Source organism: Ziziphus jujuba, chromosome 2 (genome assembly GCF_031755915.1).
Source record: "Ziziphus jujuba cultivar Dongzao chromosome 2, ASM3175591v1".
Taxonomy (NCBI): domain Eukaryota; kingdom Viridiplantae; phylum Streptophyta; class Magnoliopsida; order Rosales; family Rhamnaceae; genus Ziziphus; species Ziziphus jujuba.
Genome location: NC_083380.1, coordinates 17,349,650 through 17,373,929, shown reverse-complemented (window position 1 = coordinate 17,373,929; position 24,280 = coordinate 17,349,650). Strand labels below are relative to the sequence as shown.

The 24,280-nt window shown below is 30.6% G+C and overlaps 2 protein-coding genes, 1 long non-coding RNA gene and 1 other non-coding gene across 5 annotated transcripts; 1 reads left to right on the top strand and 3 right to left on the bottom strand.

Moving 5' to 3' along the window:
- Positions 1–1,077: 1,077 nt before the first annotated feature.
- LOC125422462 (uncharacterized) lies at positions 1,078–4,669 on the bottom strand. Of its 2 annotated transcripts, XR_007241104.2 has the most exons (3): positions 4,515–4,669; positions 1,376–1,435; positions 1,078–1,276 (listed from the first exon to the last, which is right to left on the bottom strand). It is a non-coding gene; the product is annotated as an uncharacterized LOC125422462 (long non-coding RNA). The 2 variants fall into 2 exon arrangements; XR_009635602.1 differs by having other exon boundaries at positions 1,078–1,435.
- Positions 4,670–8,134: 3,465 nt separating this feature from the next.
- Positions 8,135–9,933, top strand: LOC125422405 (protein ASPARTIC PROTEASE IN GUARD CELL 1). Its single transcript, XM_048473917.2, has one exon. The coding sequence runs from the start codon at positions 8,248–8,250 to the stop codon at positions 9,739–9,741; it is 1,494 nt and encodes a 497-aa protein (XP_048329874.1). The 5' UTR covers positions 8,135–8,247; the 3' UTR covers positions 9,742–9,933.
- A 6,341-nt stretch (positions 9,934–16,274) lies between these two features.
- On the bottom strand, positions 16,275–19,402 carry LOC107418824 (peptidyl-tRNA hydrolase, mitochondrial). The gene is made up of 8 exons (XM_016027512.4): positions 18,992–19,402; positions 18,729–18,813; positions 18,180–18,247; positions 18,017–18,067; positions 17,818–17,891; positions 17,238–17,296; positions 17,076–17,152; positions 16,275–16,984 (listed from the first exon to the last, which is right to left on the bottom strand). The coding sequence occupies exons 1-8, from the start codon at positions 19,274–19,276 to the stop codon at positions 16,871–16,873; spliced, it is 813 nt and encodes a 270-aa protein (XP_015882998.2). The 5' UTR covers positions 19,277–19,402; the 3' UTR covers positions 16,275–16,870.
- Positions 19,403–19,441: 39 nt separating this feature from the next.
- On the bottom strand, positions 19,442–19,513 carry TRNAD-GUC (transfer RNA aspartic acid (anticodon GUC)). The gene has a single exon. It is a non-coding gene; the product is annotated as a tRNA-Asp (tRNA).
- Between the last annotated feature and the right edge of the window lie 4,767 nt (positions 19,514–24,280).

Below are 24,280 nucleotides of genomic sequence, written 5' to 3'. Positions count from 1 at the left end.
TAACTCTGATTTTGTGCATCTCTTGCCGACAGAAACCATTACATTTTTACCATTTCGATATTCCCAATCACCACTATCATTTTGTACCAATGTTCCATTGTATAAAACCGCAATTACAATATCATCATCTTCCATTTGACTACAAAATTAAATGAATAACGTTAAACTAAATCAATAAATATATAAAATTTTGAATAATATTAAACAAACATATTAACTGTATTAAAAAAGTTGATTCTGTTTTTTTTTTCAAGCCAAATATAGCTTTTTCCTACTGGCGGAAAACTGGCGGAAAATTGGCGGAAAACTGGCGGAAAACTGATGGAAAACTGGCGGAAAAATGGCGGAAAACTGGCGGAAAACTGGCGGAAAATTGGCGGAAATTTGCGAAAACTGACAAACTGGAGGAAATTGGCGGAAATTCATCTTTTTCGCCAAATTTCCTCCGTTTTTACTGTTTTTCGCGATTTTTCAGTTTTACACAAAATTTCTCCCATTTTCAAACCATATGCCACCTAAAGTATCTTTAAAATCACATAGAACATCTCATAAATCAATTTCTTGCATACCCATATCAAATAAAAAGCTTAAAAAACCATAAACTAATAAAACTTACAAGAAAAAATAGAAAGAGAAAAAACAAAAAAAATACATATTTCCTTACTTTCATCTAATAAGAAAAAAGATAAAATTTTTACCTGATTTTAGTTTGAGATCTGAGAAAATACAAAAAAATGAGAGTGAGAGGCGATGAGATGCAAAGAGTTTAGAGAAACCCCAAGAACAGTTTTGTATAAACCCCACCCCCACGAACGAACGGCTGTGTAGAAGAAAGGAAAGCTTTTGTAGATAAGGGTACTTTAGTCCAAACGGGTAAAATATTGGTTAGTTTTTAAAAAAATAAAAAAATTTGCTATTTTTCTAAAATGCAATTGTAAAGTGGTTAGTTATCGAAAAAACCCAAATCCAAATGTTAAATTTGAAGACTGGGCCTCAAGTTAGTTTCATACAACTAAAGGCCAATTATTAATTTTGAACTTTCTAAAAAATCAAATTACTTTAAAAAAATAACACAAATTAAATCCAAACTTGTTCAATCATATTACAACAAAAAATAGTTATCATATACAAACTCCTTACAACTCAATATATTAAATAACATGTCACAAATTAACAATACACACATAAAATAAATATATATACATATATATATATATATATATGTTATCCAATCAAAGCTTCAATCTCCAAGCCATTGTAATTCCAAAGTTTCAATCTACAACACACATATCACACTCATATTGTTTACAACACCACAAATAACCATAAATAAATCAAAAAATATATACATATGATTAAAACATAGTTTGCTTACTACCAAACTCAATGAAAAGACAATTTCTTCATGCATCATAATCAGAAGTTATAGTAGATCCTATATTTAAAAGAAGAAAAAAAAAAACAAATTATTATAAGACATAAAAGTTTCATTTAAATATGTTTATGAATGTAAATATTAAAATAGAATGTTAACTTAACAAGTTAAAAAATTACCTAACTCAAGATGTTGACAAATAGCAAAGTATTCGTCATAAGCACGATCATTGATATTTAATGGAAGTGAAATTGCACTAAGTCAATTTTAAAAGCAAATCAAAGCTTCCACCATTTTTGGAATAAGTGAGCTTCGATATGGATCCAAAATGCATTCTCCAGTGTTGAAAGCTTATTCAGAAGCTACTGTAGACAATGGGACAGTAAATATATCTCGAGCCATAGATGATAGAACCTTAAATTTTGTGGAATTCAATTTCCACCAATCCAACCAATCAAACAGCTGGTTGTTGCAATTCTCTATAGGTTCCATTAAATATCTATCAACCTCATTTTTTTATTTTTGAAGTAATGTCCACTATCATTTTCTTGTACTCCCATAATAAATCATCTTCATCTTCATTGTCTCTCTCATAAACTTCAAAATTGATTTCTTTGCCATTCTTGGAAGATTGACTATCAATTGTTGATGTATCACTTGCAGTATTAAAATCAAACAATTGACCCAAAGTTTCTTTCACCCTTTTCATCATTGTTTCCTACATATCACTTGAATAAAGTTTACCAAAACTAAAAATCATATAATCTAGCTTGTATCGAGGGTAAAGGACAATAGCAACAAACAACAAATTATTAATCTTATCAATTGTCCCCCAATACTTATTACATTTCAACTTCATATTTTCAGCCATGGTACTTAAAGTTTTTTTTTTTTTTTTTTTAAAATACACCTACTCAATTGTTGCTGAATTTTACAAAACTCTATCACAAACAAGTGAGATATCACATGCAAAGAGCCACTGAATTTCAAAATAATATCATAAAAACTTCTTAAAAATTTCAAAAATAATTGAGTATCATTCCAATCCTTTTCTGTTGGTAGTTCATTATTAAAATAACTAAGGTAGTATCTATCCTCTTCCTCCATCCTCTCAAAAGTTTTTTTTAAACTTAATTGCACTTTCTAACATTAAATAGGTGGAATTCCACCTAGTTAGCACATACAAAGATAAGAATTTTTTGGACTCTATCTTTTCTTTTTCGATGCATACTTTAAATGTGGCTAACTTTGATAGTAAGGATCTAACATGCCTCACAGTACGAGGAATTAGATCAATTAAGGTAATGTGATCCTTCAATTCATCACTCACAATCAAGTTAATTATGTGAGCACAACAACGCATGGAAGAATTCACCATCTAAGACAAGACCATTCCAATTTCTAATCCTTTTTCTAATATATGCAATGGCAACATCATTTGTCAATGCATTATCCATAGTGATAGTAAAGACCTTTTCAATCTGCCACTCAATCAAACAACTTTCAATTACTTTGCCAATTGTCTCACCCTTATGATTAGCTATTTGACAAAAATTCAATATCATTTTTTGAAATTTCCATTCACTATCAATATAGTGAGATGTGATAATCATATAATTAATATTTTGAATAGAAATCCATGTGTCTATGGTTAAGCTAACTATTGGTAAGTTATTCATAAATAAATTTCTCAACTTTTTCTTCTCCTCCAAATAAAGTTGATACACATCTCTAGCAATTATAATCCGAGATGATGGATCAAACTTTAGATAAGCCACACTACAAAAATCTCCAAATCTCTCTCCTTCTACAAATGTAAACAACAACTCATCTCTAATAATCATTCTAGCACATGCAGTTCTATAAGCCTTTTTATTAAATCCCACAGTAACAAGATTATTACTACCACATTCAACTTCTTTTTTACTTCTAAAAGAGAGTATCTTCTAACTCGTATCCTCTCTTCTATGTGAATTATTTTTACATTGACTTAAATGATTCCATAAAGTAGTAGTCCCACATTTTTTAATATTACATGCATAATCCCTATCATAGTAATTGCATTTACACCTATCACTTCCTTCAATTTTATGAAAATGAGCCCAAATTTTTAAAGTTCTTCTCGGTTTCCTCTTGCTCAAAGTGGATGGTGGAGGTACTTGAGAAGAAGAAGGTGGTGGCACTACTGGTATATCACAAGTGGCTGATATACTACATGCTTCAGTTGGTGCAGCAGATGTAGTTGATGGTGAAGTTTTAAAAGCATTAGATTGAATTTCATCCATATAAAAATTAAAATTACAATTATAAGAATCAAATCATATTAAGAAGGAAAATATATCATATAGCAGCAACTAACATAAAAAAACAAAATATATCCTTTAGTGGAAGTGCATAAGGTGATAGACATAGCTTTTCGGAATAGAAATATTTACTTTTGGTCCAACATACAAATTGAGACATTCTTCCAAATAAATCAATATATTTGGACAGTAATTGGCAGTGAATTAATTGATGTATATTTTATTTTATTTTTTTAAAATCCATCTTCCATAACAACCAGTCCTAAGAAGTTGCAGGGGTAAAATAACCCTAGAAGCAATATCCTCGATGTGATTGAAATACCATTTCCTCCATTTGTTAGGAAACATGTGTGTTTCAACATAATTTTTTTTTAAAATTTTTACTATCATCTTCTTCAAATAAGAAGCTTACGTAAGTCATTTACCCAAGAAAAAAAAAAAAAAAAAAGAAGTCGTAGTCCATCTTCTTTGAACAAATTAAGAAATACACAACCTATTAGGAACATTCTTGCAAAGACAGTCCAAAGGCAATTGCCATTATTCCTTGATAAGAACTCAAATTCGCAAAAATAACCAAACATCTTGACATATATATTCACCATGAACACGTATTTAATCTATTGTCCAAGTCTAGAACCTACTAACAAACTACCTTCAAAAGAAAGAAGAAGGAAAAACAAAAAAAAACAAACAAGCAAAAGTTCACATTAGCTCCTTGTATAAGTTAGTCGCAAGCACTTCCACTACATGTGTCATTTTCTAAAAATCTAAGCATATTATTATTACAGTAAATAAAATTAAATAAACTAAATAATGTATTTTTAAAGGAAACTTACCATAAGAAAAGGCCGGAAAAGAGACCAATTTGAAAGAGATTGTTGTTTTGTGAATGGCTACAAAGATTTGAACTAGGGGGGAGAACTTTTAGGCTGAAGACTGGAGGCGCACGAGAGAAGAAGCAAAATCAAAGGTTTTAGGGGTTTCAACAACATTCATGTGTGAAACCTTTTTTTTATTTTTTGGAAGCCCATGAGTCCAATAGCAACCCTATCTAAGTGAGCCCACCAAATGCATGGGTCGGATTGGATTATATTGGGTTTTAAATTTATGATTTGACACCCAACCCGATGAAATCAGGTTGAAAAAAAATCAACTTGCAACCCGTCCAAGTTATATCAATTTTTTTTTTATTCACGGATTGGATCAAGTCGGGTTAACGAGTTTTTCGAGCAGTCCTACTAGGAATGCCAATAATTATTTCAACAGTTACCCTAAAAGAAAAATTATATGTACATTCATTAGGTTAGATAAATGAAATGGAAGAGTATTAAATATCACTCACGTACATCAATGTTCTATATGTCCCTTTATTATTATATTTTTTAAAGAAAAATGAATCATTTAATAGCATTCAATTAAATTGTCCTATGGTATGTAAGTTTTGATGCTACTCTTTTATCTGTATAATGATCAATAATACTTTTCGTTAGAGGTGTAAAATTAAAGATGATAAACTTTGTCCCTAATGAAGTGTGGATTCCTTGATTAATCGGATTGGCAAGGTGGGGATAGGGCAAAATAATTTGTCCTAGTTCAAAGTTGGGGTGAGATCAAGGAATAGAGTCTCGACCTCGTAACTCAGCCCGTTTACATATATATTAATAACAAATATTATTATTATTTATTGATTTATATATTTTTGTAATTAATTTATATTTTTATCTGTTTGAAAAATGATATAAAAATATTAACTTAGTTTTATATATATTCTTTTAAAAAATAAAAAAATAAAAAAATAAAAAATATTTTTTTAAAAAATAAAAATAAAATATAATTAAGCGAGAAAATGGGGCAAGGAACAAAGATTTTTGCACTACCCCAACTCCTTAACGTACAAGAAATGAGATAGGGATGGGGATAGTGAATCCCCCATTGGACAGGATTAAGGGATGTCGCTCGGCTATAACCCATTTTATTGTCTTCTTTATGTCAAATGGGTCGTACCATCTTGACGAAGGTTGTTTAAACATTAATTAATCTGTGCTTGTATTGATCTATTTATTTATCGTATCATGTTTGTGCCAGCCTATTTATTTATCATATTATGTTCACACACAGCCATTTTATATTAGTGCTATCATATTATGTTCACACACAGCCATTTTATATTAGTGCTAATATATATTTTTTATTTATTTTAATTATTTATTGCTTAAAATTAATACACTATATAAAATAAATATAACAAATAACTTAAATTCATTATAACTTATATATTTCATGATTTATTAGGTAATTTATATTTATATAAAAGTGAAAAAAATTATATAATTAACTATAAGCCAAAAAAGCTCTTAATAAACAAAAAGTATGATGGCAAAATAATAAAAAAAAATTTTAATTAAATATTTATTTAATAAATATTATATTAATTAATTAAAAAATATTAACAAAATAATAAAAAGATATAAGTAAACAAATATAATATATTACTCGTATAGTATTTCTGTTAGTCGTGTCATGAATCCGTGCTGCGATTAGTCCATCGTAGGCTCATGCCTAACCATGTGCTTCATATTCGGCACGAAGCAATTTGTGTCGTGCTGTACTGGATACCCATGCCGTGTTCGTATTGTTATTTTGTCGCCTCTACCTTTCATGTTAAAATGATCTCTCCTTTATTCATTAAAAAAAAAAAAAAAAAAAGTGTGACAAAGCTGACCATATAAATTAATGATATATTTATAAATTTATTGCTCCATTATAAAATTAACAACGATACCTAAAGTGAAAGAGGAAAAACAATAAGAGGGAAGAAAAATTGTATCCTTGACGGTTTAATTACGAAATTACTTCTCAAAATAAACTGTTTTGGATAAATTTTTTTTATTACTTTGGCATTTCAGCATATATTATATTACATTAAATTTTTTGAAAGATATATATATATATATATTTATATATAAATATATATATATTTTACCAAGGAAGAAACGAATCTGACATAACGTCATAGTTTAAGAAAGATTACTTTTAAAAAAGTGTGTAGTATAAATTAAAATATGCATGAAAGTTTAGTGGGATAATGATAAATATATATATATATATATAAAAAAAAAAAAGAAGAAGAAGAAAGTTTAGTGAGATATTTTACAAATTTTCCTACATAAAGATTTGGCTCCATCATATTACAAGAAAAATTTATATGCTTATAATTATTATTTCTATACTTTTTAAAATAAAAGGAATATTCTTAATGATGAATAGTAAAATTTTAAAATGGTACTTTTTTATTTTTATTTTTGTTTTTAATCTAAATATTTATTGTTTTATTGATATTTTCTCTTTGCTTTTATATAAGTTATCTTTCAAATATTATATTGGAAAAAAAAAACTTATACTATATTGAATTAAATTAATATAATATTAAGATAAAAGAATAAATTTGATTCTTTAAATTTGGAGAATCAAAATCACTTTTTATATGACAAAGTCAACATAAAAAGTCAATTGAAAAATTTTCTTTTTCTTTTAAATGTTAATCATTTAAAAAAAAAAAAACATGAGATAAATAGAGATTGCCTTTGTGGATGCTCAGTTTTCAAAATTGTCCCCAACGATAATTGTCATTAGTCGAATTCTTTCAAATAAACCTTTTCGAACAGTCAGTAATTTTTTTACATGCATATGAATCCCACTCAATATGACAAATAGTATTTTTTTATTTTTATTTTTTTGAATTATAATGATATACGATTTGACTTTTTAGTCAAATAATTGTAAAGAGTAAGAATATTTTCTTTTAACCCCAAGGGAAAATTTAAAATTCTACATACAAAACAACAATGATACAACTAAAGCATTAAAACTATTCTTTAATTATTAACAAACTAAAGAGAAAAGCCAAAAAAAAAAAAAAAAAGAAAAAAAAAACTGTCTCATTCTTGTAGTTGAAGATTTTTAATATGATGAAAACATAGAGTTTATCCTAACTTGACTTTAATTATTAACAAAGACTTCCTTTTTAAACTCATTCTTTTACTTTACTTTTGCTTTTATTTTTTAGAATAAATTTTATTATTTCAATGATGATCATAAAATTTATGATAAATTTTAATAAAAAAATTTAATTTTATTATTTTTTTAAAAGTAAAATGATTATTTAAATCACTATAATATATATAAAATTTATTAATAATCGTTTATTAATGATAATAAATATCATGTTTTGAAATTAAAAACCAATCATGGAACTTGAAAAAGCATTTAATTTTTTGAAAATATTAAAAAAAAAAAGGGAAAAAGAGAGGAGAGGCATTTGTTCTTGTGGGCCGTCTTTATTGTTCCTAAGTCCAATCCGAGCCCAAGCTTTGAGATTTTATACGCATCCACCACCTTTTTAGGTTGCCTAACCCTCTTCCCACTTAAATGCTCTCAAACTCAATTATTTCCCTTTTTATTTTTTATTTTTTTAAAAATTTTTTTCTCTCTTTTCCGAATAAAGCCAATCCCCCACTTCCACTTCTTTCTTCATCACTCTCTCTCACTTTTCCTCTCTCTGCAACAGAGATGGCCGCCAACCCATTCCTCTTCTTTTTCATTCTCTCTGTTTTCACATTCTCTGTTTTCTCCTCTGTTTTCTCTCGCTCCTTATCAAACCCTTCTGATCATCCTCTCCACACCACTGCGGTCTTGGACGTCTCTGCTTCTCTCAAGCTAGCCCATGAGGTCCTCTCCTTTGACCCCCAGACTCTCAAACCCTTTGACGATGCAGAGCAAAGCATACCCACCAATTTTTCCTCTTCGGCTTCGTTCTCTGTGCTTTTATTCCCGCGTGATTCTCTCCACAATTCCAAACACGATGACTACAGGAGCTTGTTCCTCTCTCGAATTGAGCGCGACGCGGCCCGAGTCGAATCCATCAACACCAAGCTCCAGTTCTTGCTCAACAATGTGAGCAAATCGGACCTCGAACCCGTTGTGACGGAGATCCGACCCGAGGATTTGTCGACTCCGGTGGTTTCTGGTACCAGCCAGGGTAGCGGGGAGTACTTTTCCCGTATCGGCGTCGGACGTCCGGCGAAGAGCTTCTACATGGTGCTCGATACAGGCAGCGACATCAATTGGCTTCAGTGCGAGCCTTGTTCGGATTGTTACCAGCAATCCGACCCGATTTTCAACCCAACGTCATCTTCTTCGTACCAACCGCTCACCTGTGAATCTCAGCAATGCAACGCGCTGCAAGTTTCGGCTTGCCGTAACGGGAGGTGTTTGTATCAGGTTTCGTACGGCGATGGCTCTTATACCGTCGGGGATTTCGCCACCGAAACGGTGTCGTTTGGGAACTCTGGGTCTGTGAATAACGTTGCTTTGGGTTGTGGTCATGATAACGAGGGCTTGTTCGTCGGCTCAGCTGGATTGCTGGGTCTCGGTGGTGGACACCTGTCGCTTCCTTCTCAGATCAAAGCGGCGACGTTTTCCTACTGCTTAGTGGATCGCGATTCGGGCGGGTCATCTACCCTCGAGTTCAACTCCGCCCGACCCAGCGATTCCGTTACCGCTCCGTTGCTCCGTAACGGAAACCGCGATACTTTCTACTACGTCGGGCTCACCGGAATCGGTGTCGGTGGTCAGCTTCTCTCTATTCCACCGTCGTTATTCGAGGTCGACGAGTCCGGCAACGGCGGCATCATCGTCGACTCTGGGACCGCCATAACTCGGCTGCAGACTCAGGCCTACGAATCGCTACGCGACGCGTTCAAGAGTAAAGCTCCGCAGCTGCCGGCGACTTCCGGCGTGGCTCTGTTCGACACGTGCTACGATCTGTCTTCACGTACCAGCGTGAAAGTTCCAACGGTGTCGTTTCACTTCACCGGCGGGAAGTCCTTGAATTTGCCCGCCAAGAACTATCTTATCCCCGTGGATAACTCCGGGACGTTCTGTTTCGCTTTCGCTCCAACGACGTCGTCTTTGTCGATCATAGGGAACGTTCAGCAACAAGGGACACGTGTCAGCTTCGATTTGGCGAACTCGCTCGTTGGTTTCTCACCCAATAAATGTTAAAAAAGTTATTCGCCCCTTCGAAAGTACTGTTGAGCAGTAGGCTCATTGATAGGTTGGTTATGGGGGAAATGATCCATATTTACCTATTTATCCCTGATAAACAAGTTGTTTGAAGAATTAGGAAGGATAACATTGGGATTTCGTTTTTATTTATTTTATAAAGTGTGGTTTTTAGGGGGAAAAAAAAAATTGGATGGTGGATAAAAAAAGAAACTGGGTCCCATCAATTATATTCATAAATTGTACTGTTTGGTTTTTTTTTTTTTTTTTTTTTTTTGGTTTTTTAATTGTATGATTTGCAGTTCAATGCCATGTATAGTAATTTAGTGTGAAGTCCATGGGTGAAAATATTAGTCAATGATAGTGACTAATCTCCTATGGCTAACCCCAAATTGTTAATCTTTTGCGGTTTGAAAGTGTACGAATTTAATGGCAATGAAGAATCGGACGGTGTGATAACGTAGCTAATGGTATGCATGTGTGACACGTGGCCATTGCTGAACGACGGTGACATGGATTTGCGAGGGGGTGTGGGGGGAGAGAATCTTATGGCTTTGTTTGTTTAGGTGCAAAACTACAAGTTGGGAATAAAAATTTAAAAAAAGACAAAAAAGAAAAAAAAGATTTTGGCAGTTTTTGTGACTAGTGGAATGTCGGAGGGCTTGATATATATTTTTTATTTTAGGGTATGGGAGGTGGGGAAACAGATCACGTGGATATTTAGAGGAGTGGGGTCCACCGGGGTCAATAAAAACCGTAGGTTGTAAAGACGAAAGGAAATTTAATGTCGTCTTGGACAAGGACGATAACCCGGACATTGTGATTCGTGCTTCGATTGGGTCCCACCTTTTCAAGGTCGGAGTGGGGGCCCAAGCTCCCGCGATTGTCGGTAAAGGCTTTTCTCTTTCTCCTTCTTGGTCTTGGATATTTTCTGCTTCTCGTTTGTCTTTTTCTCTATTCGACACGTTGCAAGAAATGGAATCCTTTTAATTTGAGAAAATTCTTTCATAGTTTTATTTATTTGTTTATTTTTTCCCAATTTAGAGTTTATAGTCATTTAGGTTTCACATTTTTTTCAGTTGATTTAACTTTATATTAACTTTTTATAAAAAAAATTCACTTTGAATTTCACTTCCTTTAGAATTTCTTCGTTTTCTTTCTAGAATTTTATAAAATTGGATTAAAATTTTTGGTACAAAAATATAATAAATAAAACTAATAAAATTCATCGTGTTATTGATAGACTAAAATAAAGTAATTAGATTTTGTAATGAGAATATTTAACTTATAACGTCTTTACGAATTAAATTTTTGAGCATTTAATTAAATTTTCAATTAAATTGAAAAAAAATATATTATTATAGTTTTAATTTTTTTTGCATCTATCAGTTTTGATACATGATACATTCATATATATGTATATATATATATATATATTTACCAAAAGAGAGAAACTGCAAATAATGTAAAGTTCAAAATGAAGTTTTTGCTCAAAATGATTGTAAGCATGCAAAAAATATAAGGAAAATTTTTGAAAAAAGAAAAAAAGAAAAAAAAAAGAAGAAAATAATTGTGCAAAACTTTCCCTTATTTTAAAGATTAAACTACACTTTTGGTGCTCTATTTCATTTCTCATTCAAAATTGGTATTCGCATTTTAATTTTTTAAATTGAGTATTTCAATTTTAGCTCTAGTTTCAATATCTGTCTCGTAGCTTTATTATTTAATTTCATTTTGGCATCACAATTTTAATTTATATTTCAATTTGGGTTAATTTATGACAAATTTTTTTGTCGAAATTAATGTGTAAAGCAAACTAGGTAAAAAAAAAAAAATTCAATTAACATTAAATATATTAAAAATGATAATCAAAGAGATAAATATAGTTTAAGTAAAGACTTAACAATATAGAGACTATATTTAAATCAAAATTAAAATTGAGAATCTTAATTAAAAAAAGTTAAAACTACACGGCCAACAATGAAATTGAAACTAAAGTTGAAGCATTTAATTGAAAAAATTTAAAATAGAGGTATCTATTTGAATCTAGAGACAAAATTGAGGCACCAAAAATATAATTAATCTTTCTTTTAATTATTTAAAAGTCATACGAATTTCAAGCTGGTAAATATGAAAGAAAATCCACTTAAAATAAGAAGATGTGAAGGGAATTTTTTCCCCCTTTTTCAATGCAATTTTTATATGAACGATGTAGTATATTAAATCATTTATAATCAAATAATCAATAATTTATTTCAACATGCTTTAATTAGATGTTACATATGATTAATTTTTTTTTTCTTTTCTGATTTTTTTTTTTCATCAAATGACTAAAAGTTGTTTGGTTCACGTGATTACTAAAAGTATAATGCCTTTTCACGCAGAGAATAGAAGATTTTCAATATTTTTAAAATAATAAATTTCCCTCTTACATGCACATAGGTCTTACACACACACATAGATATGAGACCTATATGCATGTGAAAGAGAAATTTGATACTTGAAAAGTACTTAAATTTTTTTCGAAGGAGATCAAAGAAGATCAAATTTTGGGAAATTAAGGATGATTTTCTTCTAACTTTTCAAAATGGAAGTTGACCTTGCCAATCCGTCCTAATGTGCTCACAATTAAATTACTGTCTTTCTCTTTTTGTCTTCTTATGCCTTCTTTAAATTTCAACAATGGCCCATTAACCTTTAAATAATTTCTTAAAAAAAAATAAAATAAAATAAATTAACAACTGCTATTTACACTGCAAAACAAAATCTATGCAGGTTCATAAATTTTAAATTTCCATAATATTCCAATCTCAAAGCTTACAGGGCTGCAGACACTACAACTTCTACTAATTTCTTCCCCATTCCATGGAGCTAAGCTTCACAATTGGCAATGGCGTCCCAAAGTTCTCTCTTCCTTAGATCCACTCTTTCTCGTTATCTCCACCAACCCATTTGCTTTTCTTCAACATTAGCACCACCCACTTGCTAAAAACTTCAAAACCAACTCTTTCTCGAACCACCCACACACTCAGCCACCTTCACTCCTACGGTCCTACATCCAGAAATGGCAGAATTGGGCCAAGACCCTTACCTAATCTGTTAGTTCTCTTTAGCGCGATAACGGCATGAGTTCTTTTCTTAACAAAATAAATAAGTAAATAAATAGAACCTTAAATTCAAATATAATTCAATTTTAAAATTTAAAAAACTAAAAATAGAAAAATTAAATATAGGCATTTTGGTAAATTTAAATATTTAAGAAACCATTGCCCAAAAAAAAAAAAAAAAAAAAAAAAAAACTTTGTACAAAAATATTAAGCAAGCAAATTCACATCTCCCACTTTTATATTCAATAGGAAAAACAAATGTAATTGATCAAAGGGAGCTTACATTAGCAAGAATTAAGAGAGAGACTCGAAGTCCTTCATCCATATTCCATATCTCACAATCATTACATTATGAGCTATACATGTTTATCTGCTAGGTACTTCTCTTGGTCCAACTAAAGGATGATGTTTCTAGCATTGCTTTTTATGATAACCCTCTTTCCCCAAACCATATTGCTATTGTATTACCCAAAATAATAATAATAATAAAAAAAAAGATTCTATTGCAAACTGGAAATTTTCAATAATAAGTATGATCTAGTGTGAAAGTTTGCTTCCATAACTATTTGTTCCATGTTAAATAGGTTCCTTTTCTTTTTGTCTGCTGAATAACATTTAACATGTTCACTTTACTGTATTTCCTACTCACAAATATATAAATCTGACATAAAGATTTTATATGCGTTTGGAGTAGAGGGTATTGTAAACCGAACCTATGAATAATTTTTATAAACTAGCTAAGCATACCTTTGTAGATCAACTCATATAGCTTCTTCATAAACCCTATTTTAATTAACTCTATTAAGCAAATTGATACCTTCCCATATATTTCAGTGTTTTTTTGGGGTAATATCCCATAGATTTTAAATTGAAGGTTGTTAAATCCCAAACCTTTTTTAATTATGGCACTAAACTTGATATGCGTCAACCATAAAAGACTTAGGGTTCAAGGTCAACCTTGCACATAATGTACATCATTTTCTTCCTTCAATTAAGGTAAAAAAGGTTTCTTATACCTTTTCTTTATTTGATTAGATCTTTTGTTCATTTGTATAGTTTATTCAATAATTCTTTCTAGGGATCAAATAAAAATGGAAACCTAGGTGATATATTTAATATTAATAAGAAACCAACCCCTCCTGGCAATCGTCAAAGAAGAAGTTTCAAGTTTCCAGATAGAAAACTCCAATTTTTGGCTTAAAGAAAAAACACAAATTCCAGTTATATATTGCATTAGTCAAAACCCAAATTGTCACCAGTATTTGCTTTCAGACCAACAACTATAAAGATTGTATAAAACAGTTTTCGTCACAAAAAGCTCGGTTGGTGAATTGATGGCTATGTTTGTGGGAGGTAATATATAATAGAGATTTCCTTGCCAAGTAAGATGCCAAAAAGAACTTTAGGCCAGAATTAATAAACCATTAAGACTCATCTCACAGGACGGGAAATATTTATGCATATATCTAGAAATTCTCAATTTTCTTTACGAACTTCGAATTGCTTTGTGCTTTGAGATTTAATGATGTATTGATGGTTTACATTTTTTTTTTTTGGATAAATATATTAGTGGTTTACTTGTATTTAAGATTCATTTTAATCTTTTAAGATTTTAGTATTTAGTTTTTTCAAATATATAGATTCAATAAATCACTAATATATTTCAAATCTCAACTATTAAAACAATTTAAAGATGGTATTGATGGTTTTTAGTTTTTATTCATTATTTGTTATCAAACGTGGTAGTGATGGTTTTTATTTTTTATTTATTATTTGTTATTAAAATGGTACTAACATGAACATATATATATATATATATAAATCTCTTGATATTACAATTTGGTTTTTGGATTTCTATTATTGTGTCCGCTTGAATATAATTCTTATTATGAGAATAAAACTTTGTACATACATACATACGTATATATATATATATATATAAATACCACTGTGAGAGAAGGTATTTATCATTTGGTGGGAACCTTTCTTTTTTTTTTTTTTTTTTTGGTAATTCATTTGGTGGGAACCTTCACCTACTATTGACGGGTTACACATATATATATATATATATATATATTTATATAATACCCAAGTCACTAAATCCAAGTCCAAACTACAACCCAAATTTACAATATTTTCATTTATATATATATATAGTTAGTCTCTTATTAATACAATCTAATGGAAAAATCATCACAACCTTTACTATTAGCCATTAAATTCTTTTAAAAAACTAATATTTAAAAATGTTGTAGTGAATTAAATGAATTGAGTAAAATATTAAAATTCTAAAAAGATAAAATAAATACTGATTTACCATATTTAAGGTAATCCAAAATTTCAAACTAATAAATGAAATTTTAACGAAAAATTATCACGGAAAACTAAGTTATCCTGATAAAAGAACTCCGACATATATATATATATATATATCTATATATAATATCATTATCATCATTAATTGGGTGCGGATGCATAGAACAAAAGGCTGCAATTTGTGGTTATGGCGTTGAAAATACTGGTAAGAAAGTTGGAAGGCAGGTGAGGCTTAAAGTAGAGTTTAAATAGAACCTTTGGACCATATTCACTGGCATGTCACATGTCACTGCTTTAATGAAGGCCTAAATGGCGGAACAAATGTTTTTGCTTGACATACCAATTTTTATTGTTGAGGGACAGATAGACAATAACAACATACACGAGAGAAGCTCAAAAAAAAAAAAAAAAAAAAAAAAAAAAGGATAATAACAACATACAAGAGAGAAGCTCCACCAAAAAAAAAAAAAAAAAAAAAAAAAACAAAACCCTAAGAGAGACAAGTCAAAACATATTTTTTGCATTGAAAAAGACTCGAAGCAAAATCAGTTTCTCAACAAAAACAGATATTATGCATTGGGAGTCACTAAATCATAGTCTTTGAAATTGAAACGCCGTTTTGTTCGATCCAATTCATTTTCTAACCAATCAAAACACAAAAATTCAAATCCCAATGCAGAGTATAATGATGGGAGCAGATTGAGAACTTCAAAAAGATTTTGAAAAGCTCAAGATTTTTTAAGATCCCCACATGGCAGAGTAAAAAAGCTGAACTATTTATCTCAACCCGTTCACCTATTTGTTGGATATGAGGCCCATATATCAACCGAAACAGAAAAAAAAGAAAAAAAAAATTCTGCAGAGAAATTTTTTGTTTACCAAAAGAGGGGACAAAAAAAAAAAAAAAAGATTTTTATCAGGAAGAAACAAAGGGAAAATAAAATATGAACAAATAGAACTTAATAGATTGTTCATTCAAGATAAAACCAGAGAAATTGTCAATATGATCTTATTAAATAAAGGAGCTTCTTGGATCAAACTAGGATCAATGTACGAACAAAGATCTAGGAGGGTAATTTGCACAATAGTTAATATTCAGATGCAAGTAAATGAAACAAGAGTCAAAAAGACTCCAAATGCAAAATCCCTGCTTGTTAATAAAAAAAATGACAATACTCTAGATAAGACCAGAGCTTTGTAGAATTTAATGATCAGAGCTTATACAACTTGATTGTCCTCAAAATATGGACCACCAAAAGAACATACCCTGCAAACTACAGCACTCAAGAAAATTTATTAGAACTTTTATAATCTTCCATTCTGGAAAAGAAAATGTAAAAAATTTTGCCGGCCAAGAAACTAATGTCCATACTTAAATATGTTCACAGAAAAGGTCAACTTACAGGGAAAAGCTCAGATAGAGCAACAGATACATGAAATCGTTTGATTTCTTTTGGAATTAGTAGATACTCAACAATTCTCAAGGATAACAATTTTAAGAAAATCTTCTTTAGCTGCTTTTTCACAGGTCGGATGTTTAGAAATGATTTGATGGTTTTCAAAATTAATGAAGAGGTTCTGAATGGTCTCTAGTGGAGTGTTGTAAGTCAACTTCGAGAACAAAATCATATGAGCTGACTTAGGTGCAAAATCTTCATTCAAGAATAATCCTCCTATCCATGAAAATTGTAATGAAACAAGTATTTCTATCCAAGTTGTTCCATGGGTTTGGCGCTGTTTACAAATGTTGCACTTTTATCAAACCCCTGAAGCAAAAGAATCCGAAGTGCTTCTACACCGTCATGAAATGTAAAATTCAACTGAAAAGGAAATTTGTTCAGAACAATTACAATCCAGCATTAATGCATACAACTTTCTATCAAAACAGTGTAATGTGAAACTTTTACATACCTCTTCACGTTCTTGTTTAGTGAATGGACGAAGAACAAAGTTGACAGGATCCATTTTCCCAGGAGGCCTGCCTATGCCTAGAAAAAATTCACAAACTTATCAAAGGTATTAAATATTCAAAGGATCACAAGGGCAATAATTATTGTACTGTTAGGAACATACCAATTCTCAACCGTGGAAAATCACGGCTCCCTTTAAAGTGATCAATGATACTCTTCATCCTACAAAAGAAAGCAAATTTTATAAACTATCTTTCGGATTTTTTTTTGGTGCAAACCATTGTGACAAGCTAACATTAGTAAGGGCGAAAAACTTTAAAAGGACAATGCCTTCTAGCAATTGAGTTCTTCCTCAATTGATGGAACAACCTTAACATAAGAAAAAAAGTTCAGTTGATAACCCAAATTTTATCTAAATTTCAGAGAAACCTTGAAAGGTCTCATAAAGAGGATGGAAACTTAGAGGTCACCGGTTCCCTTAATTTGACAAACAGCATGCAATTAAAACCAAGTAATGGCACTTTTCTACAATGTTGATCTTATTATTGTAGGCATTTTATATTATCCTATGAAATTCCTCAAAGGCCCAATATACTTGGACATTCCAGGGTATACTGGTAGAACCCTCTAATATGAATTTATAAATCATGCAAAAGTTTTCCATAACATACACAAATAATCTAATGCAAAAGTTAGTATATTAGGAAAGAGAGAGAATACTAATAAAGCTGTAAAATAATCACCCGTTGTGTCCTCCATGTCCACCCTTTGGCAATAGCTTTAGTCTTGCAAAAGGCAAATCTAGGTCATCAAAAATCTGCGTAAGGGAATTCAAAAAATGAAGATCGTAGATTAAATTGGTGGCTCCAATAGAGGAAAATAAAGGACATGGAAAAGGAAAGGATTAAATGATTTACTTAACAAAGGAGAAAGAAAGTATACCACGAGAACTTGCTTTAATGGAATCTTGTAATATTTGGCAATAGCTCCAACCTTCAATAAGGGGTCCACAGATCACTTAGTTATCATAAAAACCACAAAAAAGTTGTGACAACCCATCATGTGGAAATCCATCACGTGGAAATCATTCAGATAGTTTACTTACAGACTCACCACTTGAGTTCATGAAAGTTTGTGGTTTGGCAAGCATAATTGGAACATCTCCAATAAAACCTGTATTATTGAACAGGCTCCCCAACATCACAATTTGGAAAACCAAAACAGAGAATACAGAAAAGTTTTGATATAGCACTTGTATTTGCATATATACATCACGAGCACACACATACCATAACATCCTTTAAGAGCAGACAACAAGTAAGTTATCAGTTGCATGGACTATGAATTGAAACATGCAAATATTATATGTTAGATGTTGGCAAGTTTTTATTTATCCGTTCAAATTTCTAACCACTTATCTTGCATGGTGATCCTAAGTTGATTTGCTGACAAAGCTGAATAATTGTGCTAAACAAGGACTGCTTTAAGAAACACTAATCGGTTAAATAGAACAAAAATTCCAAATTGATGGTATATTGACAAACACAAACGAATTTTTAAAAGAACAAAAAAAATTGAAAGAAACCCAAAAAAGTTCCCAGAGTAAAATATAGTAAACATGAATTCAATCAGAAAAAAATTGAAGGATTTAGACCTTTTCCAAGTAGGGCTTTGAAGGAAACACTGGTAATAGGTATTCCTTCAGCTTCAGCAATAGCATCAACCATCTCAAAACCAATCTGAAAAAACAAACAAAATCAAATACTCAGCAAACCAACAAAAATTCACGTATAATAAAACCCTTTAATGGTCCAAAATTTTCCATAGAACATTGAAATTCTTAAAACCCAAAAAAAAAAAAAAAAAAAAAAAAAAAAAAAAATCAAAACTAGAAAATTTCTTAACGACAATACAGACATTGTGGCGTGTGCCTTGGTACTTCTTGCCGGGGTTTCCAAGCCCGACGACGAGCCAGGGCTTCTTGGGCTCCGGCGGCGGCGCGGCGTCAGAGGCAATTGCTGAAGGAGCTGAATTCGACAGCTGAGACATTGTCCGGAGAGGAAAAGTTGAAGGTGGAGAGGACAATAGGGTTTTAGAACGACGAAAGCAAAGGTTCGAACTCGGCGACCGAACGATGGCAATGGATGATATGGAGATAAAATTACCAACACGAAAATTCATATTTCTGTTATATACACACATATATATATGTTTGGAATGAAAATATGAATTAGCGAGGTAGAGGAAAAGACGTGGAAGATTAAAGGAAAAATGCTTTGAGGTTGAAATTTCTTCGTGTTGAAAGATGAGGGTTTAAGATTAAGGTCCATTTTGGAGACTCGAACCGAAAACAAAAATAATATTTCTCGCCTTTGCCGGGGATCGAACCCGGGTCACCCGCGTGACAGGCGGGAATACTCACCACTATACTACAACGACTTGATGTCTGTTGGTTTCAAAGTTAATTATTTTAAACCAAATGAATTCCCTTTTTTCTTTTTTTATCTTTATTTTGGGTCAACTGCCAATAAAATTCTAACTAGCTAATATTCTAGCCACAGCAAGATTCACCTTTTTGGGTCACACAAAATTAATTTTCTATGTTATTTATCAAAAAATGAAAAAAATAGAAGTATTCTAGTTCTATGTTTGAATAATTAAATTCAATGATCTTCCAACTTTATTTTTTTTGTCATCAAATCTTTCAATAATTAAATTAATAATAGTGACTTTTTGCTTGCTTTACTTTATTTCACGAATTTGAGGCCTAAGTCTCTTTAGCCCCCTTTTTACTTATTTTTATTTTTTTGGGTCAACTGACCAACGAAATTCTAACTAGCTAGCATTCTAGTCTTGGCTAGATTTACATTTTTGGGTCACACAAAATTAATTTTCAACGTTATCGATAAAAAAAGAAAAATTAGAAGTATTATATTTCTATGTTTAATAATTAAATTTAATGATCTTCCAACTTCTTTTTTTTGCCATCAAATCGTTCAATTTTTTGCTATTTTGTTAAGGATAAGGATTCTCTTCATTTATAATGAAACGAAAGATTTCAATTTGAGCTAACCAAATAGTGCCACGTCAATGTTCTAAAACCAATGGTTAAAATTATATCATGCCATTATTATTTCCTCGAAAACAATTTCATTATTCATTAATTAATCCTAATTTCCTTATATGATTTAGAACTAAAAATATTACTTCCAAGGAAAAATAATCTCAAAATATAGTAAAAATTATATATAATAAATTAACAAAATATAGCTATCCCAAATACATTTGTTAATTAATTACTTATGAGAAAAAACAATCCCAAATATATTTGTTAATTAATTACTTATGAGGGAAAAAACAATTTCAAAATATAGTAAAAACTATATTCCAATGATATATATAATAATAATAATAATAATTATCGTATATGGTAAATTCCAAAGGAATTTCATTTGGAATAGTAGTAAGGAAGACGATTTATCAGAAAATCGTCATCTTTTATAGATACAATAGACGATAATTTTTTGAAAAGTCATTGTTTTTATCATTGTTCTAAACAAAATTCGTTCGAGATTTTCCAGAGGAGAAATTTTCTATATATATATATATATATATCCCAATGATAATTATCGTTTAATAATATTTAGAATTAAATAATAAACAAGTTAAAAGTAAAGATGGTTGTGAAATATCTTATGTATGATTTTATACTTATATTTAATTAATATATGAAAAAATTGATTTTTTTTTCATCATTAATTTTTATTTTTGATTTTGTAAAAAATATTAATAGTTTAATATAATAATTAAATAATAATAATTTGCTAATAAAATTTAAGCATAACTATGTTAAACAATATTTAAGGACAATTATCACACATTGCTGAAAATGAAAATAAACAAAACAAAATAAAAAAATAAGATAATAATCATTGAGTCGTACAATACATATTGTTCTAAGATATATAATATTTTGATTATATTTTGTGATTTTTTCCCTAGAATTATTCAATTTAATTCTAAATCATATAAAGAAATTAACACTAATTAATAAGTAACCAAATTGTTTCCAAGCTAATATAACATGGCATACAAGTTAATAATGATAACATGGCATAATTCTAACAATTAAATTTAAAATAATGACATGGCACAATTTTATTAATCAAAATAGAGATCCCTCATTTTATTAGAAATGAAGAGGATCTTTGTCCCTTTACTAGATTTGACTTGCATTGCAAAAAACATTAGATCCATATATAAAAATAGAAGCAAATTCTAAATTTAGGTATGTGTTATATATATATACACAGTGAGGAAAACTGAAAATGAAGATGAGTACAAAGAACACCCCATTCAAATAAAATATTTAACAACAAAAGAACAAAGAACTAATTCTAAAGAAAAGAGGAGAAATATATCTAACTAATTTCAAATAGTGAAGAGATATCATCGGACCCTTCTTTAGCAAAATTTAAAATGTTAGTTAAAAAAAAAAACAAAAAAACAAAAAAGAGAAAACTTATGTGAGATGTACGGGAGGAAGAAAGAGGGAGAGAGAAATAGAAAGGGGAAGAAGGAAAGAATACTAATACTTGGTGATTTCCTTTAGACGGAGAGAAGACTTTTGGTGCCTTTCTTCGAAAATCGACAAGGAGATTTTTGGGTACATTGTTTAGAGTCCTCATATGAGATGGCAAAGGAGAGAAAAAGATGAAAAAAGTTGATGAGAGGCTTGCTACACTAGTTAAAGTACCATCAGAGCCATACCCTATTTCCATCAAAATCTCAATAGAGGCAATATTGTTCTCAAACAGGATAAAATCGTTATTAGAGTCACACCCTCAGCTTCAATTTCTCTCTCAAACCACTAAAAGGATAGCTTTTTTTATTTTACTTTCAAAATCTCCAAAATGCCACCAAACGTTGTTGTTTAACAAGCAAAATCTCCAATGCCTCATAAATGAATTACCATGATGAAACAAAACTCACAATACAGTCCATCCATCAATGTGCTAGTCTTGTATCTATCAAGCTAAACTCTTCTAACTTTCTATTGTGGGGATTGCAGGTCTTGCCCTTGATTAGAAGTTTTGGGATAGCCCATCATTTTACACAATAAAAACCTGCAGAAAAAATTTTAAAAGATGGCAAGAAATTGTAGAATCCTTTTTATGAAACATGGATAAACAATGATGGATTGCTTGTAACATGGCTTCTTGGACTAATGATCGTAGAGACATTCACAATGATTAATAGAGAAAATACAGCAAAGCAAATCTAGTCAAGTCTAGAAGAACAGCTGCTTCCAGACACTATCGAAAAGGAGGCACTTTTAAGGGATTCTTTATTTATCTTAAAGAAGGGCACTCTCTCCACATATGAATATGTTAGAAAATTCAAAGTAATTTGTGACAATCTGGCTGCCATAAACAAGCCAATATCGGATACAGAAAAAGTATTCCAACTTGCTCATGGTTTAAGAGTTAAATATCAAGATTTTTCAGGCAGTAATGCTTTCTAAACCACCTTATCCTTTTCTTAATCAGTTTGTCCTATCTTTATAGAACCATGAACAAATATTAGCATCATAAAATGAGAAGAAGAAACAGGTTGATCATGCCCAAGCCTTCTATGGCTAGTGAGGACATGGCAGAAACTATAAAGGAAGTCGTTTTGACTCTCGAGGATGCGGCTATGCTTCAGCTGGTCAAGATAGCAATCCAAACTTTTCTTAAAACTCAAGAACACAAGAAAACAGCAACACCAATAGAAATTGACAAGACTCACAAAGCAATAAAAATTTGCAAATCTCTTGAGGCTCACAAGGTAAGAAACACTTCAAGAAAATTATGGACTGGTATAATGTCAAATTTGTGGATTAACCAATCACATTACACTGAAATGTTATCACAGATTTGTCTATGCCCACCAAAAAGAAAATATACCTTAGGCACTTGCTACTTTCACCACTCAAATGGTGGTGACCCAAACTTCTATGCCACCACACATATGACGAATGATGTTTGTAAACTAAATATGCACATTCTTACAATAGCATAATGGTGTTTATGTTAATAATAGATCAAAGTACCTATTTCACACACAAGTGATGCACTTCAAAAAACATATGATGGTAGTCTAAAACTAGAAGATATGTTTGTTGTTCCTAAGTTAAAGAAAAATTTATTATTTGTCAGTCAATTAACACATGATAATGCTTGTATTTTTAATTCTGATACTAATGGTTTTGTGATAAAGGATCAAAACCATTGGATTCTACCCAAGGGGTGTAGAAAAGGACAATTATATGCCCTTGAAGAAACACAAGTCGGCAAGTCATCAACAGCATCCTCAAATCTTTGGCATCAAAGAATGGGCCATCCCCATTCAAAACTTTTACAAACTCTTGAAAAGAAAAATGTCATCAACATTTCTAATTAGCTTAATAAAGACTCAGTTTGTACTAGCAGTCAATTACGTAAAAGGTGCAAACTACCTTTTTAGGATTCTAATAAAATTTGTCAATTTCCTTTAGATAAAGTCCATTTTAATATATGGGGGCCTACCCCCATTTACTCTATGCAACATTTTTGTTATAATGTTATTTTTGTTAATGACTGTACAAGATACATTTGGTTCTACACTCTTCAGCACAAATCCGAGTTTTATGAATAATTTTAAAAATTTTAAAAATCAGTAGAAAACCAATTTGATAGAAAAATCAATTTTTTTTTAAAGTGATGTTGGAGGTGAATTTATTTCAAATATTTTCACTAACCATCTTGCTTAACGTGGAATAATTCATTAATTATTATGTCCATATATGCCAGAGCAAAATGGAGTTGCTGAAAGAAAGCACCGACATATCGTAGAGAGTGGACTTACTATGATGTTTCATGCCAACCTTCCACTTATTTTTCGGGTTGATGCTTTTCTTATTGCTACTTTTTTAATTAACAGACTTCCCTCTTCATCTCTTTACATGGAAACTCTATATTTCAAATTATATAAAAGAGAACCAAACTACAAGGTTCAAAAGTTTTGGGTTGTAAGTGTTTTCCTCATTTATGACATTCAAATCAAAATAAATTTAAAAGAAAAATAACTTTACCATATGTTTTTCTAGGATATAGTCCTAATCATAAAGATTATAAATATATAAATCGTACTATTCATAGGGTTTATATATTTAGATGTGGTATT